Genomic DNA, 27,040 nt, shown 5'->3' with positions numbered 1-27,040 from the left:
AAAATAAAGCAGATTTACGACAGCAGGGCAATGTTCCTCTTTGCTCCAGAGATGGAAACTTCAGTTTATGGAAACACGGATGGAAAAAAAGTGGAATAACAGTTCATTGAAATCATTTCCATATTACCTAAATAGCAAGGGCAAAAATACATTCCAGATGAAAATAGAATATGGCACAATGGGTAGTCCAAAAATGACCTCTTTATATCCCGCATTGTATGTGTGAAGTGATCTACTGAAGCCTCTGATGAAAGACAAAGCACATCATGAAAGTATAAGCAAAAATCACCCATCTGATTAGTCCAGTGACAATGTTTTATATGAATTTTCAATGGATATTCACAGTTTATACAATTATGTACATAGACATATATATATAAAAAAAAGTTGCAGTATTTACAAGTTATCAACCATATTGGGATACAATCCACATCAAATGAAAATGGACAAGACTCACATCTTGTCTTACACATCATGTAGAGTAAGGGGGCAAAAGCTACTGTTAATGCACAGTTGAACAATTTATGTGCCGTTCTGCTGTTCCCTGTCTTCTGCTGTTCCCTGTTTTCATTTTTTGTTATTCTGCATGAGGTTTTTATACCATGACAGCAACTAGGGCAAAGAGATTAGCAAAATAATTGACTGACCATGGAAAAGCACAATCTCAGTCTGTGACAGCTTGAGCAAAGGCTAAGGCTCCACAAACAATAACACTGTATTTGCAGCCTCTGTGCTCTCACCCCCACCACACCCCTAGCAAAGTGCTAACACGGGCACAATTCACTCCCCACATCTCACAGTTGAAGAAAATGCAAAAAAGAGAGCATTCCACTAAGCAAAACACGAAGTGCTTTATACAAAATATATGTTGGAAAAGTATACTGTAAAACATTTTTCCAAAGTAATACTTAATTTGTCATGAAAATGTTTTTTGTAATTTCTTATTTGTGAACAATATGTCTTTGCTCTGTGCAATGCTATTATGATTAAAGTATAAAAATGTTATGCGTTATGACTTGAGGATTTTCCCAAATTTATACAAATTTATTTTATTGTCTTAAATTATGCTGTATTTTGATATAAATGTGTATTCTCAAACCGAGTATACAGTTTTATTAAATTCATGCAGAATCATTTGGTTAAATGATCGTTGCATACATGCCAGGGGCTTCTTTCCATAATGTTAAAAATACTTTTTCCTGTGGTGAAAGGATGCAAGGGTGTTAACTGTTATAAACAGGACATGTCTCCCAGTAGTCCAGTGTTACTTAAATGATCTTTCACAGGAGCATTAGGCATCAATGTATACAAAAATAAATACTATATATGTACATGTATAACATACAAACAGTGCATACACATGAAAATACAACAAAATAACTGTAGTGGTAAACTTTCAGTTTAGCCAAAAAAACACCAATTAACAGGACCACAAAATCTGTTCTTCAAGAGAGGACGTTAAAATGCCACCACAAAGCTTTCACCCACAAGCCCAAACATGCTGCTGCCAAGTGCACCTCTGCGGGTTCACCAATTAAAAAAATGAAAGAAAATGTATTTTTAAAAATGTCATTTATAATTTAACATTCACTGTTGCGTTTCGTATTGATCTGTAGTTTGGCCCTTGTCCAAGCCAGCTGCAGGCTGACTTAATGATGGCAGAAGAGGAGGAGGAGGGTGACGATGATGATGGTGAGGCAGGTTTGCACCAGGCAGCTTTGCGTCAGGCGTGTGGCACTGTTAAGCGGAGAGGTGGTGGCGAAGACAGCGTCCGTCTCATTTCTCGGTAGTGGCATGTTGCAGATATTTCCTTCGCAGCAAGCGGTGCAGACCTGCGACCACGGCAAGCACGGAGTTAAAGAGTTAAACATGAGGCTGTGAACAGAGGGGACTCACCCTTGCCATTTCTTCATGTCTTGGGTTCACTGCCTCTCATTCTTGCCCTCTCTCACTCATTTAATATTCTTTCCTTACATCCCTCTGTCCTTCATATTTCTTTCCTTTCCTTATGTCAGTCAAAAGGAAACTACCCAAAATATGTTTGTCTTATGCCCAACACGTCCCTTGTAAAGACTTTTAGAACAAACTGAGCATGAGCATTGAGTTTGCATGTGGTTGGTGGGTTTAATTTCAGCCTCACAGGAAAGGTACAGTCTCACGCATCTAAAGCACTTTCAGCCAGGATTATACTGACAGCCGCTGAGAAAGAGCAGTCTAACTCCAGTCTCTTTCTTATCAACAGTGAGATCACCGTGGAGCATCTAAGGATTAACTAAAAAGAACTCTTAAGTCATCATGGATAATGCAGGCAAATGTCAAAAGTACATATTTATTGTTCCTCAAGTATATACTTTTCAAATAATTTCAAGTGGGTCATTCAAGCATTTTAGTTCTGTGATAAAGGGACTTAAATGAACAAGAAAAAATATCATCTGAAACCCTTTTCATAAGAGAAGAAATCTGGCTGAAGAATATTTGGATGAAATATTCTCTTGATGATAATGCTTTAATTAATCAATGTTCAGGCCTGCTGAGGAAAAGTCAGCTTTAGGTCACTGAAAACCAGTTGTGCACACCTGGGAGTATAAAGTATGTGAGATATCAATCACATTTCATGGATGTTTACATATACACATTGTAATATCCTACAATATCTTAAGGGTTTCTTAAATATTTTACTATAACCTGTGCATAATTTATGTACTGTATATGTGTATGGTGTATACATTCAGATAACCTCAGATTCATAGAAATAAGTGAGAACTCAAGGGTAATAATTTATGTAACAAAGATACTGGACTTTACTGCATTACATCACCTATTTGGATAAGATGTGTAATTTATTCCTCGATTACACATAATGTATTTTTAGTCAAAATGTAACCCTCAATATTGTTTTGCACTCCTATACAATATTTATACAGACATACATACATGTCCTCTGCTCACCTTGTATCCTTCATGGTCAACTTCAGAGCAGCCGGTAGAGAGGCAGTCCTCCAGGGCCACACAGCGCTTTGTCACTGATACACTGTCGCCTTGCATATCCATTTTGTGACGTGTGTAGCAGTATCTGGTCTCTGATAAAAACCCACATGTAAAACAGCGTCTGAGATGGTAAATAATAACCCACAGGACCTGCTAGAAAGTATGACAGAAGGTGTGTGACATTGAAGATCAAATTTTATGTACTTCGCATTTGTGAAAATATCACTGCTCAAAGGTAACCAGTGCTGTAAAAGAATTTACACTGTGGTTCATTTCTGTTCATTTGTGTTCACCTGTCCGACAGGAAAATTATTGTGTTTGTCATAAATATAATTGTGACAGACACTGTGAATATCATTTAAATCTTCAGAGAAATTCAGCATACAACAAGCATTAGTGTTTTCCACAGCCTTTAGACAACCTCTGAATCTCAGGTGACATATGTGTATTGTCTTGATTTAAAGAATGTGCTGTGTATTAAAAAGCTAAGAATAACTTAAACTGTGTTCCACCCATTTAAAGACATGTACTAAATCAGTGTAAAAGCAGGGAGACAGGAGCATTTTCTCTACTAATAGGGCAGCTATTTATGAGCTAAACATGCCCCCCACAAATGAAATATGTTCAATATTGTACAGGCGCAGAGGCCCACAGAACAAACACAGTAATTTATGTCCTAATGGAAGAATTCCAAAATGGCAGACTATTTTTACACGGGAGAGGAGGAAGCAGTCTTTCACGATGCTCACCTCTCGGGCAGTACATGTCCGGAGCCCAGCGGTTGCAGTCATAGTTATCCGCTGCATTCTCACACGTGAAGCACTTGAACCCACCTGGGTATGGTGTAGCTGTAAACACAGATGGGAGAAAAAAGATACAAACTTAGCAAGCACTCTGGCACACAAGCTTCTCCTTCCAACAAGGAGGTCACTTTAGGACAGGTTGTTTTTAAACTTCACAGAAAATTTTAAATGACCAAGCATTGTTGTTTGGCAAGACAATGAGTTAAAATTAGTAATCCACAAAAGCTGTAATTTGCTTTCACAAAGATTCTGCAAGTATTTTTAATAAATACATGAATCATGCTCAATGTCCCTTCCATTTAAATTTCTGGAAAAAAAAAATGCTTCTTCATCATCACTTTGCCACAGACTAAGAATCACATGCATTAATGCATTAGGGGGTGCTTATTTCACAGACAAACTACATTACTGTGACTAGTACGAAATAACCATCTGTATATATGGATAACCATAAAAATTTAAGAATGTGACATCTGCTGAGCAAAATAATACAAATATTAACAATAACCAAAAGCATTTAGTGACATTATTGAAGCATACAACAGTCCAAGAGACATACAGTACGATCCTTCCCTTTCAATAAACCAGCTCAGATGAATTGAGTCTTGCGGTGGGCCATCTGTTGTCTTCAAACAGCAGGGCTGTTTGGTCTTTTCTCATGTAGCACCATTACATTAATCTGGTTAGGGCCCCCGAATCCCTTTGGCTATGGCAGCTGTGGGTCTGAGGGTCATCCAAACTTCACTCAGCGCACAAAGCCTGCCAATCAAGCTGGATGACACCACCCCAGCCGCCCCCCGCTCTCTGGGGTCCGCCTCCCTCTCCACCTGCCTCTCAACTTTTAATCTGCAATTTTGAACCCTCCCGCACTGGTCATCCAATCCCCCCAGGAGCGGAGGGGCGGGCATAAATTGACACGGATTTCCCTGGAAGACGTCTACAATATCCCTGTGAGCTGCTGGTGGTTAACCTGATCCTGGAAGCTCTGGTTCTCTGATGTGCAGTGCAGATTGGGGCGAGAAAGCCAGAGCAAAAGATCTTAGAGATTTCATTCTTGGGTAAGAAGAGGACTATTAGTGTGAGGTGCTGACCTCTAGCATGTCTGCTTCCCAGAGTGTTGGGTTGTTTCAGCCCCTAATATTTAGATTTGCACGCCTGTCACGCACTGGTGAGCACGCTCAATCACTCCCCAGCTCAGGTTCCACATTGAAAGTGGTCTGCCAGCCACACTGCATCTTCACTTATGGAAGGCCGCTGTATGGCTACTGTGTTGCATACAGGAGAGGGAACCATCCACGTGCTCAGAAAAAATATGGTGATACCACCACCACAGCTGATGTCAACAGCAGGAATGACACTCAGAATTTTATGGGAAGGTGTACACGGCATAATAGTTAGACCTTTCTCAAAAACAATGCCTAGTGCACCTTAGTATTGGTCTATTCCTATTACAGAGGAATTGGTTGGTCCTATTTTTGCAACATATGAGGAATATATAGCATTCATAACTCATGCAAACATACTGTGCTAATTTTAATTGAGTTCAGTGGTCACTGTTGACAGCAACAGTTGGCACGCACCACAACAGAGGAACTTGCTCCTATAAGCACCTAATATTTTAGGAACATATTTCAGGTTATGTAAAAGCAATGGAATGGATGCAAAGCCCCTGCAGTAATTTCATTTGGGGTGATTACAGATTCACACGTCTGTATGGACAGAGATAACTCTGGATGAGCTGAGACAATGACATGGTTTGCTTCAGCCTCATCGGAGACAGGGCTTTGGGAACATGATCTAATTGACACAACTTTCCAATTAAGAGCAGCCACATTTGGTACATACAAGAGTTCCACACAGAACATTCTGTCCGATTCACTGGGATGACATTAAACAAGAGCTATTAATTACCCCTGTCTGTGTTTTTCATTGCTTCATCATTGGTGCTGTGATCCTGCAATGGCCTGATGACTCCCAACACTTAATTAAATCAGCATCCATATTAATTAACACTGGAAAGACATCTGAGGGCCTGTTTGGGGAAGCGCTGACAGGATGAAGAGAGTCCATGTTCAGCGCCCTGTGGCTGGAGGCCAGTTACCCCACCACAGTATGTGTCTGTTACAGGACGAAAGTTCTTCAAAGAAGGTAGAACAGGCTAGAAGAGAATCCCAATACACAAGTGGTCGGCAGTAAAAGCACACAGCAAATCTGAAAGGGTTACAGGGCAGAGAGAAGTACGTACAAGGACCCTAAATACAGATTCAGGAGAGCACACAAAGAGAAGAGACAGAGGCTGACAAAGTTCTGCATGCTATTTTAAAAATGCTTGCAGTCACTGAATTTGGGATCCCATCTATGCCCTTCGCCTGACCCATGCTTTTCATAGAGGCCTTCCTGCAGGGAGAGGGTGTGGGTATAAATGACAGGAATATGTTTACCGGGAAATGAGAGAGCAGCCTGACTGCATAAAATCTCTGGGGCCCAACGGCAGAGTTTATGCAGGGGCAGAAATGGGCAGGCATAGGGTCTCATCACACAAGAACTGAGCTGGTCTGATACGCATGGAATTATGGGCCCTCAACTTCAAAGGGTTGGGCATGGTGGAGAGGGGCTGCATGCAGTTTTAGGACCAGCTGTGGCGCTGTCTGGTTTGGCCCAAGATCAGAGGACCCTGGAAGCCCCCATAATTTCCCCACCTCCACGGCCCCTGTAGCTAGGCCCCCCCACACTGTGGACAGCTCTTCAGAGAGATGCCAGGGAGATCCACAGGACCCATTAGCCAGTTGTAATAATACCCCTTCCTAATCAGAGGTTTCAGAGGAGATGGAGGGTCTGGACACTCATGCCAGCAATGCTTATCAGATCTCTGCTAGCTAAGACCACTGTATGGAGACAAAGGGGAGAGTGAATGGTAGCAATTTCTCTGCCAACCTCAGTCGGGTTTTATCAAGCCTGGTCAGGGAAAACAGTAATAATGCCATAAAATTGATGGAGGAAGATATGTGATCTCTCTAGCATGTGCTCCTGTTTGTTTTAAATTATTTGAAATTAGCTAAGCATCTTCACTGTAGAACCTCCATCAGTATCAAATTAACTGAATAACAACGACATACGCCGACATATCTCTACGAACACCCATGCACACTGGCAATAGTATTGCAATTGCAAATATACAGCAGAAACAAACAAGCTCTGAGAAAGTAAGTTCTTACTTGAAGGGTGGAGGTAGATTATGTCTTTCACTGTGAAGTCCCGTGACTGGACTGTCTTCAGCCAATCAGCGATCAGAGTCAGCAGTAGGACCCAGGCCACTGTTGGCCAGGGTTGCATTTCTGGTCGCAGCCTCACACATACAGGTATCCAATTGGCCGACACTTTTGTCACAGAAGGATGACAAACCACCTGAGAAGTTTAACAAAAAAGGAGAAACAATTTTTTTCATTTCCACATTGGAAATTACAAATCACTTTCAATAATCTCAACAAGTTCGATAGCCTTATCCTGTGCAGGCTATTCTGCTTTGTGTATCAGATGCACATATAATAGACCTTTGGTATGAATGAATAAATCCTTGGTATATTTCTATGGGAAATTATACTTGGGCTTTGTCTTTTAGTGTTAGTATTGTAAAATAATGATTGACTCATACATTTAGGAACAAAAAGCTTACGTATAACATCTGGTTAATGAGACGTTAAATGGTTGGATGGTAAATTCTCAGAAAGATGGACAAGCAAATGAAAAAGGACAGGTTTAAAGTATTTATTTTTTGGCATCACTCATCTCCGTCACCTAACAGGGGCACTTTCAAGCGAATGATAAAGGAATAAACCCGAAAATCCCTATTCGTAACTATAACAATTATTTATGAGTTTACGATACAATATCAAATCATAACAATGCCTTCAGTCTGACTTGTAAGATCTTTTTATATTTATTTAAGACAAATTTCTTACACAAAGAAAATAGACACGGTGAGAGTCTAGGACAAGCATTTATCTATTAGTGGAAACCTGTAAATATGTCATTTCCATGTAAAACTTACTCAGAGCAGTACATTCCATCAGTTTAACTTTTATTATTATTATTATTTACTTATTATTGTGTGTAAGGAATGTGTGTGAAGTAAGCCAGCAATAATGAGCCAAACCTGTCTAATTAAAAAGTGTTTTAATACAGGACTGTGGTTGCTTTCAACTCCTTGTATTAAGCACTCCTTTAACCATTTTATTGCTGGTGCATCAACCAGCACTGTCACATTGAACAGAGGTAAAACCACGTACTTTCACAAAGAATACCTCTGAATTTTGATAAATCGTCTCAAAGCGCTTAAGAGGTTTTCCTTTTGAGTCTCATTGTGTGAGAGGGGACAATAGAAGGAGAAGTCGATGCCGTTTCCTAGTCAGATCAGCTGCAACTCTCCTGGTCCGCTGTGTGCATTCCTTCCTCTGACACCCACCGTGTCACTTCCTGCAGCTCAGGGAGGCCTCAGCCTTCAGGCTATGACCAGAGTATAGTAATTCAACAAGCACACACACACACACACACACATACGCACACACACTCACACACACCCCTACACCTGCTTGCAGAATTGGGCAAGGAAAGGGATTACTTGATGGAGGAACAGCTTGCGATGCAGTGCACTGATGTTCCTGAGTATTATTCACACTTTTTGGATCTTTTTTTGATCAAAGTACAAGACAGAGCATCACATGACCGGTGACTAAGCTGCATGCCTGGGGCCTGAACAGGTGCCTGTCCATCTGCACACTTTCATTATCAAAAATAAACTCATTAACACATACAATACCACATTTCCTCTTCACTGCCTCTGCATCAATGTATTTATGCCTGTATGCAAAAACTCTGGAACTATCAAATGAGGGGAAAACAAAAAAGTGCTTTGGAATTTGATGGTAAATTTAACTAAATAAACTAAATAAATTCTGTCAACTATACATGATCATTTCCTAAGGAAAAGCTGAAGCCACCTCACAAGATGTTCTCTGCCAGATTTTGTCAAATGTTACTAACTTACACATGCAATGTTAAAAAAAAAAAAAAATTATTTCAGTTTGTTCATCATGCAAGATGTGACAAATTTCCTTAGCAAGGGATGAGAAAATATGAGTTAGTTAATGAAATGGCAAGACACAGGTTACTTCCATGCCTGAGGGAGAGAGACTGCTGCTGATATAATGTATCAACAGCACACCAGACAAAGAGGGGAAATTTTCCCTGCTGTTTCACACCAAACAAAGGACTGCTCCTTTGGATAAAAACATAACCCATTCCAGCTCTGCCGAGGCAAAGGTACCAGGGAAATTACAAACAGGCTTCTTTAATCAATACAAACTAAGGATTAATAATCATACATTATTTAAAACAGGTTATTTAGATGTATTTGAATATCAAGTAATGCAGCAGAAGCATATGTCTGGTTGTAAAATTATAAACCCCATTATATTAAAGACATTTAAAGATGTTTGATTTTGATGATTCAAAACCCTTATAGCTCTAATACAAAAGCTTAAGTAATCTAATACTCCCCCGATCACTGATGCACTCTGTGAGACTTGCCAACATTTCCCAACAAGGCCAAAATCAGATTAGCGGAGGTGCATGTTATCCCTGCTTTCACTAAGACAGAGGACAAAGCAGCTTTGCTTAGTGGGAGGGTTCTTCCATTCAAAACAACCTTTACTTCTGTACCAGTGTCCTGAGTAAATAGGGCTATTGCCCCATGAGGAAAGACCACTCCACTGGGCTAAGACCAGCGTCTGAGCCGCAGCCTCCTCTGACATCCCGGTAAGTATATTAAAGTATATGAGCTTAGAAATGTGCAAGTATTTGCCAAGGCTTAGCTGTGCATTCTCTGTGTCAGTGACCTTGGCTGACAAGGTCAGCAAGTCCTGACAGGAAAAAAAAGAGGACAGTCTGGCCTACATATAAGTTGCAGTTCCATGGTTGCGCTCAAGGTAATTCGGCCATCACTGAGGTCATTGATTGAAAATCTTTTGTACATATTAATAAGCAAGCAATGACTGAGGAAATGATTTGGATTTATCAGAGGATACACATATTCAAACCCAATCATCTTCTAAAGTTCCAGTTTCTGGCATAACAGTCTACCATAAGAATTTCTACCATAAGAGTCTAACATTTGAAGACATAATCCAAAAGTATGTATATGTAATCTATATATCATATACACATGCACACATACACAGACACACACACATGGTGGCAAATTCTAAGATTTCCTCCCAGATATTTCTGGTGACTCAGCATGAGTATGACTTTACAATCTTTAAAAGCTTTAAAAAAGCAAACATTGTTCACCGATAATGGCTTTTTGAGATATTGTGGTTTTTGATAAACTGTCTTTTGTGTATTATATGCCATTGTTATCTTCAGTCCACCAGTTCTGTCATAAAGAACGACGGCAAGAGTCCTTTCAGCACCTCTGTTGCCTCTGGCTACCGCAGTGACCTCAGAATAATAACAATAACATTAATGCACACACTAACCAACACCCCTTTCGACACAAAGCAGAGGGAATTCTTTGATGAAGTAGTTTTCATGGTCTGCTTTCCAGGGCCGCATCGTCAATTCCAGTACTGTACTTTTAAACGCTGACTCAGGAATTTCAGAGCTGGCCAAAAAAGACGCCCTAACTCTTATCATGGTGTTGTTCTGAGATAGTGACACATGGTTTGATTTTAACCGTACCAAAAGAAAACATTCATCAGTTTCCACGATCTGATTCATCCTTGCTCCTTTTCCTTCCTCAGCACAAGTGACTGTACAAAGAATAAGATAGACGTGTTTATCCAGACATGTTATGCATGTACTTCTACTTCACTGCTGCTAATGAAAATTAATCAATGTTTTTAAAAACTTTACACTGCCAAAACTGTACAATGCTTGTTTTTAATGACTCAGTATAATAGTTTGGTTCTCATTACAGCCATTGGTGTCTTGGATCAATTGCATGTAAATGGGATTTACTGGATTAGTTCCTTTTGCCTATTGAAAATAACAAAGCATGCCAGTTGTGCCTCTGTGATATTGAGAGATTACATTTCTCTTTTTGGTGATTTTAAGCCTGACATTGGGATATTATTTCATGTGTATTTACTCAACACAGATTCCATGAGGGAGCACACCCTCCCTACCTGTGTTCCCAAAAAAAAAACTAAATACAAATTACAGACAGTGGTTCCCTGGTGTGAAAAAGACACTTCCGAACAAGCCTTTGACACAGGTATTCAAAACCACTGGACAAACTGAGAATTTAAAAAATGCACAGAATCTGGTCACCCCCCCTATTCAACAGAAAGTCGAGACTGAACTTCACTCCTGTCCTCTTATCTCCCCGATCTCTTCCCTCCAGCCAGTACCAGTGTAACCATGAGAACACTCAGGTGCACCTTTGGAAAGGTCACTTGCATTGTCGGCCCCACAACTATGTGGGCTACCTACTGAGTCTTGTTTATTACCCATCAGCCTTTGCTATAATGGCCCTGATCGCACCACATCGGAAACGATCCATGCCGTTTACTTGTGAAGTATTAGTGGAATGTAACACCAGGCTCCTAATGGAGGCCACTTACAGTCCTGCTACAGTGACATACTCTCCATCAGGATTTGTGTGAATCCAGACTACAAATTATTCAACAAAACAAGAAAAAGGTGATGAGCTTGTGCTTTCCCCTGATAAATGCTGACAATGATACAAATAACACACACACACTCATATGTATCGTTTTTCCATCAGCATCTATAAAATGGTACACCCTCTGGCAATGAAGGCTACAGGAACATATCAACTCAACTCATCTGTACAGTCTTCTGCAGGTTTCTTTCTGACCCTTAAAATAATGAGTTCAAGCATATTGAAACCAAAATATTTCAGTTTGGTTTGAGTATGTTTATCATTTTTATGGCTGTAAGAATATTAAGTGCAAGATCTAAGTAGGAAGTGTAGTTATCCTATTAAATAGGAGACATCCATTTCCTGTTTCCTGTCAAGTTAGTGGATATTTAGCATTCTGATTTGTCAATGTCATTAGTTTAATAATTAAAAGGTCATGAGTCATCTGACCAATTACAGAGCCATTAAACTTCATCACAGCTGTTTTTTCTGCATTTATTTCATTTCAGATCAGTTTGATAATGTTCTGAATCCACATGGAAATACTTTTTCAGGAGCCAATTCGGTTGTTTAAAAAGTCCCGACAATTCACAAACCAGACACAAAAACAGTGCCCTACCATGGAATATATGAGACAGATTTGGGGTTTTGATAGTGTCACCGCTATAGTGAGGCATGGACCTCTTTTCACAAGGGCATGAGAACGAACAGGGGAAACAAAGCAACTAAACAAACGTCCCATTCACATTCGGATGAGGGTCTGGTTTCGGCATTGCAGGTGCCTATACCAAGGCTTACGCACCTCTCACTACGTACAGCTTTCTGCTAAGAGTCTAAGCTTACATTTGGTGCCCCTACTGTCATTTCCTGTGGGGAAGTTGAGGGTACCTTCATGACCTCACCAACAGGTGCCATGACTGCTTTGACTAATGACTCAGTCTTTCAGCTGAACACATACAGGATAAAGCTGGAAGATTAACTTCCTTGTCTTACATCAGTTTATGTTACCATAACAGACAAAAGTTCAGTTCATAAGTTCTGAAATGTGTAAAAGTTTTGAAAGAATGCATTGACACATTTTCCACAGTTTAATTTAGACAGGGCAAACAGCTGCCTTTAAAATCCGGACTAAAAATACTGTGTGTAACAGCAGCTCTCCTTTACTGGTCACAATTCTAATTGAAGTCCTAAGCCACTAAAAGGCATTCCATCATCATGATTTAGAGAACTTGAACAAATATAAGCTTGAAAGTGAAAGCTTTGAGATTACTGTGTCTCACCAGGCTTGTATTGGCTCTGGATTAAAAGACACTCCATTATAATGAGATGAGATTTAGGAGAGAGATCTCGATAAGAATTCCTTAGAACTAGCCTACTGGTAATTCCACCTTAATTATTCTGTTTTGGTTTGTCTTTAACCCTTCATGACCTGTGACAAGTACAGAATATAGTCTCTGTGACAATAATAAAACAAATGTTCAAAATAGTGTTTCAAAGAGGAAAGGATGATGCATAGCTGAACACAAATAAAAATAAAATAAATTGTTCTTATGTGCTGTGATAAAAGAAGGACGACATTTTGGCATTACAAGTAATTTACAAAGTTATCTCGGCTATACATGTTGATAAACCTATTTTCTCATTATTACCTTATGCAGCAATGCAACAGTTTGGCCGTTTCTTCATTTGATACTTATGCTTTATAGTTTGGTGGTTGTGTACAGTTCATGACATTGTAAATCAATTACGACCAATTACATGTTTAAGTATAACGAATAGATGAATATTAAGTATAAGTACAATGAATAGATGAACATTTCTGTCCATAACTTAGGTGCATAATTTGAATTTGTAGAATATTCCCACTGTATTTTCCCCAGATAATGTGACTCGCGGTGGAATTCCACAACTTATACACGATAAAAAGCAGGTAGAGATAACAATTACTATTACTATTTAAATTTAAGCATTCCAAGACCATAAACGGTTCTGTTTGTCTCTGCTGCATATTGATATTGAATGACCCTGCGCTTGCCAACTGATTTATATCCATTCAGACACTGCAAAGACAACTAACAGGAATTCCCAGCATTCCATCATTCAGTGCCACAGAAAAGGGGGGGGGGGGGGGGTCCAACACAGTGACTTGCAGTCTAATGCCCTAGAATTCTTTTCTTTCTGATTAATAACTACAAACCGATGCTACTGTGTTTGATCAATGATTCAGTCTTCATGCATGATTTCAGTAAAGAATTACCCAACTTGCTTCTTCCAATTATCTAATGGGATGTTCTATTATTAGGCCTGCCTGGCTGTATGTGAAGCAGAGTTAGGGGAAAGAAAGAGGGAAATGCCTCCTCAAAGCAGAGGAGCTGATAAAATAATGCAGGTTACCATTTATCTCATTTAATGACTTCTTATGAATCCCACAGTTCAGTTACTGACTTGCTTAGTAGCTAAAATAAAAATGGTCGAAGACCTACATTCCTGCATTGAAGTAAATCCTGGCAGAACCTACATCTGACGTCTGTCGTGTTAGATTTCATTACCCAATTTGTGCAGATTTTCTTCCCCAAATTTGCTAAAGTGTGTGGCAGAAAACAGTAAGACACACATTTACTCTTTATGATTTGAGCTGATGAGGGCGTCTGGCAGAACCAATTCTTTTATCATGACAATTTTGATCTAATGAAATATGTGTTCCATAGCATTAACTTTTTGCCGTTCTTGTGGTTGTTTGATTTTAAATGCAATGCACCGTGGATATCCTCTTGCCTTGCCTGGGGTACACCTTGTGGGTGCAGTGGTAAAATGTTGATTCTTCCATTCATTCCTCACCTAACCATATGTCATTGATAGCATGCAAACAGTAAACATTTTACCTACACCATAAAGGTATGGACAAATCAATTACTTCCCATCCTTTTAGTGAATCTCCAATAAACAGTACTTTGACCATACAAACACAGCAAGTTACTCAGTTACACAGCAATTATCTCATACATATATACTCAATATGTTAGCGCATATTTGCTAGAATAGCTCTGCAACTCATAGTACTGAATTGAAACAACACCAACTCACAGCTGACAAATTCATCCATATTACCTTACAAAGAGTAAAGAGGCACTGTTCCAGATGGATGCTATCCAGAATTTGCTCTGTTCTTTCAAAAGTTTGTCCAGTTTCATTTTATTCTCAGGGCAGTATGCTAACTGACAAACCTGGATGTAACCCAACCCTAATTACAGGCCCTGCTCCTCACCACTGCACCACACTGTCCCTCTTTGGTGTGTAGCAGTATGAAGTTGTATCTGAACTTTGTGCGGTCGAATGAGGTTAGATGATATAAGTGTTTTTCGGTGTCCAGGGGAATTGTGGTTATTTTAACTCAAAAAGGGTCTAATTGTCAGTGCTGTATAGATAAGGTGATTGCTCCATCAACCCGTAACTTAGCAGATGGCATCCCAGCCTTCCCTGTATTAGTGAACCATACAGGACACTGAATACCCTCTGATAAATGAAATGTGTTACACACATGCGCACACACACAATATCACAAGTTGTTTCACAAGTTGCCAATGTTACTTTTAAGATATGCCTCCTAAAAGATTCCCCCAAATAAACATCTTAGGCAGTTAATTAGGAAGGCACTGAATATATGAATCTCACGCAATAAAACATTCGACTCCACCGCGAAGCGCTCTCAATAATTAATGTGCCCACCGAGCAAGCATGCAGCTTGTGTGACAGCCTTCTGCTCAGGAAATACTTGGAGGGGAACTTCAATCATGCACCCTCTCTATTCCACTGCCAGCACTTCCGCAATAAACATCACCTGTCAGCAGAACTTTATTACCCACATGCATTCCTCACAAATGGAAGTTTGCAGTAGCTTGTTTGCATAAGGAGCAATCCAATCTTTGATTTGATAGGTTTCAGACAGATGGATAGGGGCCCGATGGCATGCATTGGCAGAGCTAATTGCTGGGTTTGTGGAGTATTGCTTCCTTTGGAGAGCAACTTGAGCAGTGAACTTGTGCACACTCTCTTTATCTCTCTCTCTCTGCATTCTGCAGTCCTCGGCCGAGTTCCAGGTGCCTCGCTGGTGGCAGTATCCCACTCGCCCTGTCACACACACGCACTAGAACGGCACAGCAAATGCCAACAGAGACCACCTCAGTGTAATATCCCCCACAAGTCTGGAAGCTAACAGAGAAGCAGGACACCCTTATCTGCTCTTTGACTGCACCCCTCAATTAGGAATATGCTCCATACAAGGAGTTGGTGGTGGTTTATAGGAGAAAGCACCACCAGTGAGTGTTAGAAAAGTTCTCAGTATAGCGCCCCTTACATCCTTTCTTTGGCCGGATATTGTGCAACAAAGGAGAACACAGGTTTTCGAATAACTTGCCACCCACAAAGCCTGTAACCTAGGGCACTTGGGATGGTGTTAGTGAAGTGTAAGGACATTTGGCAGCTAATCACATCACATGCATGTCTACATGTCTGGGTTACTCCACCACTACAAAGTGTCACCATCACTAAAAACCGCATTGACATGATGCCTCTGAAGTGCGGACCAATGTTCTCCCTGACTAATCCACCAAGTTCATTTGGTTTATCATCCAAGCCCATGAACACTGACCATGAAAAAGAGGTCATGGCACTACCCCTGTATAAGAGACATTGTTGTAAATACATTCTAACATACTGTACATATAACAAAATCTCCCTCTACTGTAATTCCAGGAAAATGAAATCGGCAAGAATTCCAATAAGGACACATTTCACATCTCATATTGGATGCATGATGCATTCTGGGAATCCCGTCTGCTGTATACAACAGTATGATGGCAGTGTATTTCTTCACCATGAGAAACATCATGTGCTACTGTAGATTCCAGAGAGTGCTGGTGCTCACCACAGCACAGTGCAGCAGAGCCGGTCTGATCTGATTATGCTGTAAACATTTGCCAGAGTGCATGTTTCCAAGAAATCCACAGCACTGGCAACCGACAACAATCTCTCTCTCTGCTCCAAACATCAGTCATCAGTGGCAGAATGCCTCCCAGCTCCTCAGAGCCCTCAGTACTATCAAACCTCACATCTCCAGCTCAATGCAAACTGGAAATGCTCTGCAATGCCAAATACTCCCTGATAAAGATGGCACAATTTTCTTTCATCTCATTACTCCCTCAGTCGGTGCTGATAACTGACCAACAGGGAGAGAAGGGATTACACAATGGTGTCTTCCCATGACTCCTGAATCGAAACCCATCCTCTGAACCACTGCCAGTGGTGAAAAGCGATATTCTAGCTCAAGTGACAATCTCTGAATAGGGGTTCCGCCCATCAGAGAGACAGAAATGCAGAATCCCCTCTTGTATCTTCGCAAGACTCTCCAAACTTGTCAGACCAGATGCAAGGGAGTGTGAGCTAGTGACAGAAACTCAGGCAGTGTGATGTTGGCCCTTTCCAGCCGGTGACATTCAAGGTCACCAGCTCTACATGCACTGAAACTCCTAACTGATTTAAGGCTTTTTGTTACATTACATTATTTTCATTTAACAGATGCTCTTATCCAGAGCAATTTACATAGGTAACAGTTCTACATCCTATCCATTTATACAGCTGGATATTTACTGAGGCAATTATAGGTTAAGTACCTTGCCCAAGGGTAAAACAGCAGTGGCCCAGCAGGGAATCAAACCCGCAACCTTTCAGCTACTAGTCCTGCTCTTTACCACTACACCACACTGCTGCCTACTGCATTTTTAGTCCTGTTCCTGAAGTAGCCTAGTTCTAAGAATGCTGCTGAAATCTGTTCCAATCTGTGACCAAGTGCAAAATCAAAGTATCTTTAAAAAATAGCACTCCCAGGAATAATGATTACATTAAGCATCCAAATCTCTTCATCTGATCTAAAAGAGCTGGAACACAATAATTCTCATCGTGGACAATACCCCCTTATCGGATGCCACATGGCAACTAACGACGCCTCTGGCTTTGCTCATTTAGGTCCTCCAGAACAGGAGTCGGTTCGCATTTGAATCATGGTCCACCTAAACGAAATCCTGCTTGCGCACACACCATAATCCTGCTGCATTCTTTGAAGTACTTTAAGTCAGCTGCATAATTTTTTAATCCTCTGGCGGCTCCATACACATGAAGATTAAAAGGATTAACTGTGTAGCCCCCAGTCACACAAGGTCCCGGCCAGGGCCGGGGACCTCAGCCCATCACTTTCTATTATGCAGGGCTCCATTTCACGGGCCCCAGCTCTCTTGATCTGTAATTAAAACCTCAGGGAGGGACACGAGTCATTTGGTCACATGACCCAGCCAGAGCGTCTGCCTCCTCCCTTGTACAGGGTCTGTTGCAAGAGATGCACCGGCTTTGTTTGTGCGCGAGTCCAGTGTGACAGCAGGAGTCTGTGGTTTAGTAAGCAGGCACCTGGCCTTGCAATTTAAATTCCTCTTCAGCTATTACATTGCCAAATAGTTGTGGCATCATCATGTAATTCCATCATAACCATGCTGTAGCAACATTACTATGCTGGAAGGATCCAAGGATTACACAACATCCATAATATCTACAAGTATAACCCTAAAAGTATCCGGACAAGGTTCTCCACACTGCAAACAAAAGCAGGAATGACCATTTTCACCATGTTTTGTCAATACAACCACCACAGGGCCAAACTATGTGTGGCCTGTGTGGTGATGTTGTTGTGCCTGTGTGAATGTGGATTGACAAGTATCTCTGTTGCTCTACAGCAGCTGATTCATCTCCATGGAATGAAAGCCACAGCTTGGCCATGCGGCGGTGATCACCTGTGTGAAGTACTCATAGATCTCATGACTTCTTGTGCTGGTGTAAGCTAATTACAAAGCAAATATAAAGCAATGCTGCACTTCAATAGGCTGAACTACTTGAACTGCAATATTTTGTGTTTAAATATACAATAAGTGCATTAAAAATGAAACTGAATAATGCCCTCAAGTGGATTTTAAATGGCTGTTTGATGTTTTACAGAGAGCCAATATTTTTTTTAATAATACAAGCACTGAATTGGCAACTAAATGGGCAATATTGATTTCTGCTCTTATAGTTATTTGGTCTTTTAGCTATGTATCTGAAATAAATACATTCCATACAAGGACTTGACATTTATGGCATTAGAGATAAAAAAAAGACACCACCAGATTAGAAATGAGATTTTTTTCTATAAATGCACCTCAAATTAAACTATCGTTGATGACAGCCATCTCTAAAAGATGTGACTTTAGTTGGCCCAAAACCAACATTACAAACCACCATCAAAACCACAGAATCTATAACTAACAGAGTCAATTTTCTTCTTTTGTTTGTCTTTTGTATCCCTGATAAAAGCCACTTACGAGCAGCCAGCTTTTACTTTTCATTGGTAGAGGGATCAAATGTGGATCTTTTCTACATTGCTAATGTAAACACAGACATGTAATGCACTATAAACACACACTTACATAATCAGAGTGCTGTGGTGAGAGTAATAAAAAAAACACATTATCTGCTAGAATCATGTTACTAATGTTAAGTCCAGCCATCCAGATGATAAACAATACTTTCAACACAAAGTACTAATATTAAACAAAACTGAAAAAAGATCGTAACCTTGGCCTGGACATTAAAAGAAGAGGTTAGAGATATCTGTATCCAGTGTAATGCTGCACTTGCACATATCTCTTATGTAACCAAGCAATGTGGGCTCAGGGTAGAGCAAACAGGATGTGGACACTTGGGCACCAAGATGACTTCATAATGAGGCTCTCCAGTCGAGCAGACAGCTGGTAATGATTGTGCAGGGGACAGCCACTCAGCGTTCCCAAATGACAGCAAAGGGCACTGCTGAGCCACTCTCTGCACTCTTAGTTACTGTGCAACAGGGTGCCCGCCATTCTGTCTTTCTCAGCTCGGTGTCTGAGCCTCACTGATCTATGAGCAGCCTTATTTTACACTACGTACAAGACAGGGCTTAGGGACAGTTGCTGACCCCTGCATCAAAGGGAAGCTGCCCCATTTGGTCCAGACTCAAAGGGGTTAAACCCACCGATGAGAACAGGGAACACTAAATCCTTGTGAGGGACGGGTAAGACGGCGCAGATGCCAGGGGAATAATGGGGATCAAGGCTGGAATAATGCACAACTGTCGCAGCTGCAGAAGAAGACAGGGAGTTTTATCCCCCCAAACTTCAGGGCAAAATCCACGGCACAGTTAAAAGGCATGGGGAGCTAATTGGGATTTGGAGGCGAAGGCTTTTCTTTGCCTTTATCTTAAAGCAGGACTAGGGGAACCTTGCGGTGCTGGTTAAAGCCTTTTCACACTTTAAACTGTTTAATTAGCTTCCACGGATTTGGGGACGTGACATTAAAGCAGGTAAAGAACGAAGCATCGTTTTTAGCTCCATTAAAAAACAGCTCTGTCTGTCTGATAAGAAGTGTAAGAGCTCATCTTTTCAATTCTTAACAGCATTATGGATACCACATTAACACACCATTTTCCTGGGTATTTATTTACACAACTGGTTAATTAGATGGGAAGCCTCTCACCTACAATCAGCATAAATTGATTAATAATGTCAAAGGATATTTAAGACAAAGGGAGTCATTAAAAACAACAAAGAAATACAGGATGTGATGATTTTAATAAGCTGGAGCGAATCCAATCCAGTCTAAGAGACTTAGCGAGAGCTAGACAGTGTTTAGAATGCAGTTCTAAGTGTCCAGACCACACTCCACACTTAAAACAACAGGCAAATAGTGGGACATGGATGTCTGGTGGTGAGGGAGACTGTGTTTGCTACAGGTCCATATGGAAACGCTGTTCTTTTGTCGAGAAGCACTCTCGAGACCAGTCTCCCATCTGGACCTTATTAGCATGCAGCTGAGGTTGGTGTCGGGGTTGGGGGGCGGGCGGGGGGAGTGATTACGGGAGAGGGCCCAATCGAGCTCCAACGTCATACAAAATGATGCATCTTTTCAATCTGGCGGCCTCATCTTCAGGGTTTCAGGTTAAACGTTTTCCTAGATGCCTCCGGGAACCGCATATGACCCTCTGCAGCACTTTCATGATGGCTTTTTTAGAAGAGGAGTTTGTGTACCTCATTTCCTTTCCAAAATATGAGTTTTATGATGGCAGTTTTTTACTGAGGGCTGACTTCAGGCATGAAAAAATACACTTACACATGGTGCATAAAGGTGAACAAACACAAAAATGCCCCAATATAAAGAAAGGGGAGGGTAGTACCGCTATAACTGTAATGTCTTTGCTGTCCACATTATGACCATGTAACATCATGGGATAATTTAAATACTGATTCTTCATATAGAGAAGTTTTGATCAGCCTTAACAGTATCCAGCTTTTCTTTGACAATGCATAAAAACTGTTAAAGAATGATTTTAATAAAGCTACTGTATATAATTTATTTCACTTAATTTGTGATTAATGTACACAAAAATCAAGCTGTGTCAACAACGTATAGTATGCTATACATGCTATATGAATAGGTTATGATATAATATGCTAGAACCAGCCCAAAAATATAGCCCTCATTATCTGTAAACAATGATTATCTTTCAGTATTAGCTGAAAGTGTTCTCCTTCAAATTATAAAGAAATAATACATTTCTACAGACATTTTTTCTCACAGAAATAGCCTGTGTCTGAATTCACAGCTGCCATTTAAAAGGGGGCATAGAAAACCTTCAGAGGAGAGCTCTTTGGTGCTTATGTCAGAGAGAAGACTTAACTTACTTACAAACCCCTCTGAAACAAGGAGTATTGATGGACATTAAGACACTACTTAATTGTGGAGGGATTATTGGTCTTTCCCGCCCTCGAAGATATGAAGAGTCTGCCTGACATCTCTTTAAAGTCTGTATTTAAAAGCAGTTTCACCTCATCTGCCCTGAAAGTATCTTATTTTTTACGCTGAGTCCCGGATTTCCTTAGGACAAAGCTGCAGTTCAAAGTGCTATCTGAATTAAGCATTCTACCTTGTTCACTATTAAAGTAAGTTTTTCAATTACTTTGATCTTCATTTTTACAAACACACAACCATGACAATCTAACACTGATACTTACCAGGCACTGTAAATAATACATTTTATCCTCAAAGCTTATTTCCTTTACCCTTAATCTCATTATATATATATAACATATATATAGATATAACATAATTCAATAAGACATAAAATAATATTAAATTACCTCATAATATCTGAAGTGATTTGACAGCTCCATTTAAGCAACTTTGAAAAGATATGTTGCCACTATCGCTGGCACTTGACCTTTATATTTATAAGACAAAAATGTTCAGAGACCCGAAAACCAGCAGGTTCACAATGGGATGCGAGAACAACCCCAGTAAAACTTTTGAGAGCCTCTTCAAACCAAATCCATCTGCCCTCTAAATGTATGAGAACATAAGAGATCAAGCAACATTAATTAGCATCACAATTAAACACATTTGGTCCTAATTCATCTGAATCTAATTAATGCAACCTTATCTGAAAGTGAGCTCTAGAGGTATTAAATCTGAGACACACCGTTGTGTTAAATGTGCTATCTTGAAAAGGAACAGGCTGGTGGAACAGAAAAAACAGGTTGAAAAGGCCCAGCAGTCACATGACTTGATAAGTGACATTAACTAACTAGTAAGTCAGGTTATTTACAAGTGAGAAAGCAATTCAAATCACATAATTAAAAACTGTGGTGGCTACAGGTTCACATAAATTACTGTTTTTGTCATACAGCTGACAAGAGTACATGTCTTTATCAAGTATTATCAAACTGAGCCAGACACATTTTATCTGGATTGTTATTTTTGGTAAAAAAATGCAGCTGAATTGGTAGTTTAATGCAGAGGTGTGACGTACGGTAGAAACACCTCTCACTCTTTCTGTAATGTCTGTCATCCACTCATCTGACGGATGCCTCTCCCTGGTACTGTCTGAGGATATGAAGTAATGGAGTAGCTGAGTGACTCCCTGCAGGTCTTGGCCTTATGGCTGCAGTTTGGTGCTTTGATTCTCTTTCACGAGACTTCCCCTGCCGTTCCACTTCCCCCTCTCTAATGAACTGCAGGCCGTGCTGATTTGTAAGAGCTCCACACTGCACCCCAGGGGCAGTTTTCCCCAATACATAGGTGAATGTGGTATTTCCGTTTGATGTCCTTTACACAGAGAATGCACTGTAGAGAGAGAGAGAGAGAAGGCCGTACTGACCTCCGCTTAACTTGTGCTCTGGGCTGAGATCTATGTTCGAGTCTGGAAATTCATCACAGCAACGTTTCCACAAAGACTTGCTGTATCTTGCTTTTCTTATCGTACGAGACCTGTTTTAAATGAGGGGGCAGTGAATGACCGTCTGTCCCCATCCTACACCCTGGGTATGCTGAAACACTGTCCTCTTTCTAGCAGGGTGAAATGTAATGGGATTCACAAGACTGGGAAAGGAGCTCAGCTGTCTGCTGTACTTAGAGGACTGCTCAGCACCCATATGACCACACTGGGTTTGCTTGCACGCAAAAGCACAGATACCACACGCGCCAGCTTGAAGGCAAAGCATTTTTATTAACATCATTATAAGTTAGTATATTCACAGATGCACAGTCATGATTTATGGCTGGGCCATAATGTATTTAAATGCAAGAATTCAAGAGGTTATTTATAAAGCTGTAAAATGGAAAAAAGAAAATCAAAAAGCTGGAAATAGCATGATGCATTACAAAGCTAGGCTACATATACAGTGCCACTCCGGGACCAGGAAAGAAAACCACTCTTATCAAAAGGGGCCTCACTTGTCAAGTGTTTGCATGAGAAAACGATGGAGTAAAGACAGACAGGTATGTCCTTACAGTAAATGCAACGCCAGTCAGGAAAGTGATCACCCTCACAGACTAGGCCCGCACCTGGATGAATGTACCTAATGACAATGACCCTCACACCTGTTAGAAATGGAGCCTAGTCATTCCTGACGCTCTAATGACACACTTCAACCGCTTGGTCACACCACCATGGACTATACAGGCAAAACATCTGTCTCTGTCAACCGGTCTTTACACTGTGCTGCTCACAACAATAGCCTTACTCAAGTGTGGGTGCCGATATTTTGTGGAAGCTTTCCAGTGAGATCACCTCAATGCGCCCGCAGGGTAGGAACGGCAGGTCCCTACTTCTGCAGGGGTCTAAATTTGGATCCATCAATGCTCCAAAAGATTCCAGAATGCACTAGAGATGTAGAACAAGCACCTGTCCGTCAGCGTATAATTCTGAGGTCATCATCAGGAAGATACCTTTGAGTATCTGAATCACAGAACATCTGGAGGAATGCGGGCTGCACTCACGCTGATCCCGTAATTCTGAATAAAGAAATCGGTAAATTATAAATTACTCTGATATAGTAAAACATGTTCGGTGCTGTATTGGCCATACCTATTTTTTGAATATCACAACTGGCTTTGTTTATAATTAAATAGTACTGTATAATTAGCATGTTTATTTGAGACAATATTTTTTTTCTGACAAAAAATTGCAATATATGTACATTAAAGTACAGTAGCTTCTGTGGTCCGTCATACAGTTCAACTGTGGCAGGAATCTCACCAGAACTTAGACCCTGGGTCGCGACAGTTTTGGGAACTCAAAACCTCTCACTGCTTGAGTGTTATCCTACTGTAAACCACACCTAGAGTAACAGTGCATAAAATCATACATCTTACACATATATCACCCCCTCTAAGTTAATGGAGATGGCATGTGATGTACGAGGTACATTTTTCCTGAATCCTCCAGGCAGCTGCTGGGGTTTTAAGAGCCCTCATGATCAGTTTGTTTTTCTTAACCAGGAGGTTTTTAGTAACAGAACCTAGCATTAAAGACCAACACTGCAGGCAATAATGGGACCGTTTCTCTGATCTGTATGATAAATCAGTAGATGGCACTGAGGTGGTTTCTCTCTGTGCTGTGCTTAAGTGTACCACTCTGCCCCCGTCACTGTCACAGGGGACCCTGCAGCCCCACAGGAGCCTCTCCCGACAGTCTTCTCCCCTCCTTCTTTCAGAAATATCTCCACGGCTCTGGGCTAACTGATCCTGAGAATCACAAGTGAAGTAGCTTTTACTCTGCTTCTCTTGTGCTATTTACTTGGCCACCAGCATATGGCTCCTTCACAAACATGCAAAATCTAAAAGCAAACCACTGTTTTCTTTCTGAAAATGAGGAAAGGCCCAAGTTAATCATCTACATAGGACACACTGCTTTTGGGTGGACCTGGTGTGCTTATCCCTGCATACACTATTGGAGCAGTTTTTACATTACATTACATTTAACAGTCTTATCCAGGGCAACTTACATAGGTTGATTTTTTTTAACATGTTACCCATTTATAGAGTTGGATATTTACTAAGGCAATTCTGTATTAAGTACCATGCCCGAGGGTATAAAAGCAGTGCCCCAGCAGGAAATTGAATGAGGAGCCTTTCAGTTAGTTTCAGTTATTATAGTAATTAAAATTGAAAAATTGTCTTTCAAAATACCTTTCATCAATTATCTTTGATCAGCATTGTCTTTTTTTTTAACTAAATTAGAACACATGGTTACATTAAAGAAGGCAGTACCCCCGCCACATGAAAAATAAACTGTTTGTAAAACAATCAGATATGTACATGCAAGCAAACATTGACAAGCGAGTGAAAAATAACTAGTACAGCGGTACAGTAATAATTGTAATCATTCCAACTGTAAATTTCAATTATTAGGTAACTACAGTCTGTAATAATCACATGGTAAGCAATATTTAAGAAACAATTACCATAAAGGGTAGAGTTCTGCTCCAAGCTGTTGTTACACAACATCACTTTTATAACGTGTCCACATGTTACGGCAGTGAGAGTTTTTGCAGATGTGCCCTCGGTTGCCTTTACTGCACTGAGAAAATTCAAACATCTTACTGACTGTATGGACTGATGAAACCGGGCAGCAACAGCAGCTTAACGGTCCTCTGCAGGACCCCCAAATAACTGGTCTTTATGTATTTGTCCGGAATGTGTACAGTGCATCCAGCAGACGTGAACCAGCGAGCCCAGCCTCTTTAAATCTGACAGAAAACCCGTGACAAGTTCCTATGAATCAGTTGCATTACCATCTACAGTATTTTGCAGAAACTCTTCGCAACTCCGTGCACCTGCTGGTCAACAAATTATCATTCTCAGACCCAACTGTCACGTTCTCCGCATAAACTGGTGATTAATTTGATCCAAGACGCTGACATTGCCCGATATTTAAGGTCATCGTCGCTTTATATTATTTACGTGGTATGAACGAAATAAACCTCTTCGTTTCGGCTCAGGAGGATATGGAATAATTCGTTCATGTTAAATAGAAAATTGTCTTCCGACCAATGAATCAGATTTGCTTTGTCTTGGCTTTTCAAATACAGACATGAAGTTCAGTGGTGCGCTTACTTAGGCCTACGTTTATTTTTGGAACAGAGGTACCAAAACATTGAGCATTAACTTGAAAAAAAGAAGATATAACAAGTAACTGTAATGGTGCTATTTACATTAATAATCTAGCACGATATGAGGTCGGAGAAGAATGGGTAAAAGGGAACAATAAGATAAAGTAGCCTAAGAGATACAAAATATGGTTAAAATAGTAAAACAGTAGCAGTATTGTTTTCAAAATATATTTAATATTGCACTGCTTTGTTGATAAATTATGTTTCGATTGTTTCCAGATAGTTGCGTCAGAGGAGCACTACGTTTTCAGGTTTATTGACTCTTAACAATGTATGAATTTCTAAAAAAAAAAAAAAAAAAAAAAAGCGTTATGAGCACTTACCAATGACAACACCGGCTGTCAAACTTGCGAGCACCACGGAGTATTCCACAGGTCAAAACAAACATCTACTTTGCCGTTTGCAAGCACAGTATTATCCGTCACAGAGTTCCACTTCGTTGAGCGTCTTTGAAATGAAATGCACAAGTACAGAGGTGCTTTCACTGTGCTTGTCGCACTGGTCCTATCGGACGTCTCCGGAGGCGTGCTCTTTAAAGGAAAGGACCATCCCATAGGCTGCACCGTGACATATTTCGGACAGAAAAATAGGGATATTGCTTCAGCAACCCTGCGGCATTATAACGCCAGAGAAATTATCTCTTTTGCGTCGTCACTCGTTTTTCTTTGATAAAACAAGTGTATTCTTTTGTGAACAGATAATAAACCCATTACCTATTTCCTCTCCGATTTGTCATAATATGGATTATTTTAAACGTTTTAATCTAACTAAAAATGATCAAATGCATGTGAAAGCTAATTTTAGTGTGATAAAAAGAGTAATTATTTTGGTTACATGATTTGACAGAAATTTCACAGTTTGGAATTTGCAGAGTACATTACACATTCGAAATACGGTACTGTATGATCTCTGGATTCGCATAAAACCAACGCCCTCTACGGGACACGGAAACCATGGGGGGCAAACAAGTCACATTTTGACATGAAATACTGAAGTCTCAGACGTGCCTCCAACACGTGCAA

At 40.4% G+C, this 27,040-nt stretch overlaps 1 protein-coding gene across 1 annotated transcript; it reads right to left on the bottom strand.

Moving 5' to 3' along the window:
* Positions 1-1,475: 1,475 nt before the first annotated feature.
* LOC118786213 (ly6/PLAUR domain-containing protein 6-like) lies at positions 1,476-26,453 on the bottom strand. The gene is made up of 5 exons (XM_036541316.1): positions 26,342-26,453; positions 7,007-7,196; positions 3,738-3,836; positions 2,950-3,080; positions 1,476-1,832 (listed from the first exon to the last, which is right to left on the bottom strand). Exons 2-5 carry the CDS (start codon positions 7,122-7,124, stop codon positions 1,650-1,652), a joined length of 531 nt encoding a protein of 176 aa, XP_036397209.1. The 5' UTR covers positions 7,125-7,196; positions 26,342-26,453; the 3' UTR covers positions 1,476-1,649.
* Between the last annotated feature and the right edge of the window lie 587 nt (positions 26,454-27,040).

Source organism: Megalops cyprinoides, chromosome 11 (genome assembly GCF_013368585.1).
Source record: "Megalops cyprinoides isolate fMegCyp1 chromosome 11, fMegCyp1.pri, whole genome shotgun sequence".
NCBI classification, from domain to species: Eukaryota; Metazoa; Chordata; class Actinopteri; order Elopiformes; family Megalopidae; genus Megalops; species Megalops cyprinoides.
Note: the sequence above shows the minus strand (reverse complement) of the source record. Positions and strands in the feature narration are given on the sequence as shown.

Bases quoted from the DNA above. Each gene is read 5' to 3' on its own strand.
- LOC118786213 (XM_036541316.1), bottom strand. From the start codon at position 7,124: ATGCAACCCTGGCCAACAGTGGCCTGGGTCCTACTGCTGACTCTGATC. The intron at 3,081-3,737 runs GTGAGCATCGTG...GGTTTTTATCAG, and splicing joins GGACATGTACTGCCCGAGAG to AGACCAGATACTGCTACACA. The intron at 1,833-2,949 runs GTGAGCAGAGGA...CCGTGGTCGCAG, and splicing joins TTGACCATGAAGGATACAAG to GTCTGCACCGCTTGCTGCGA.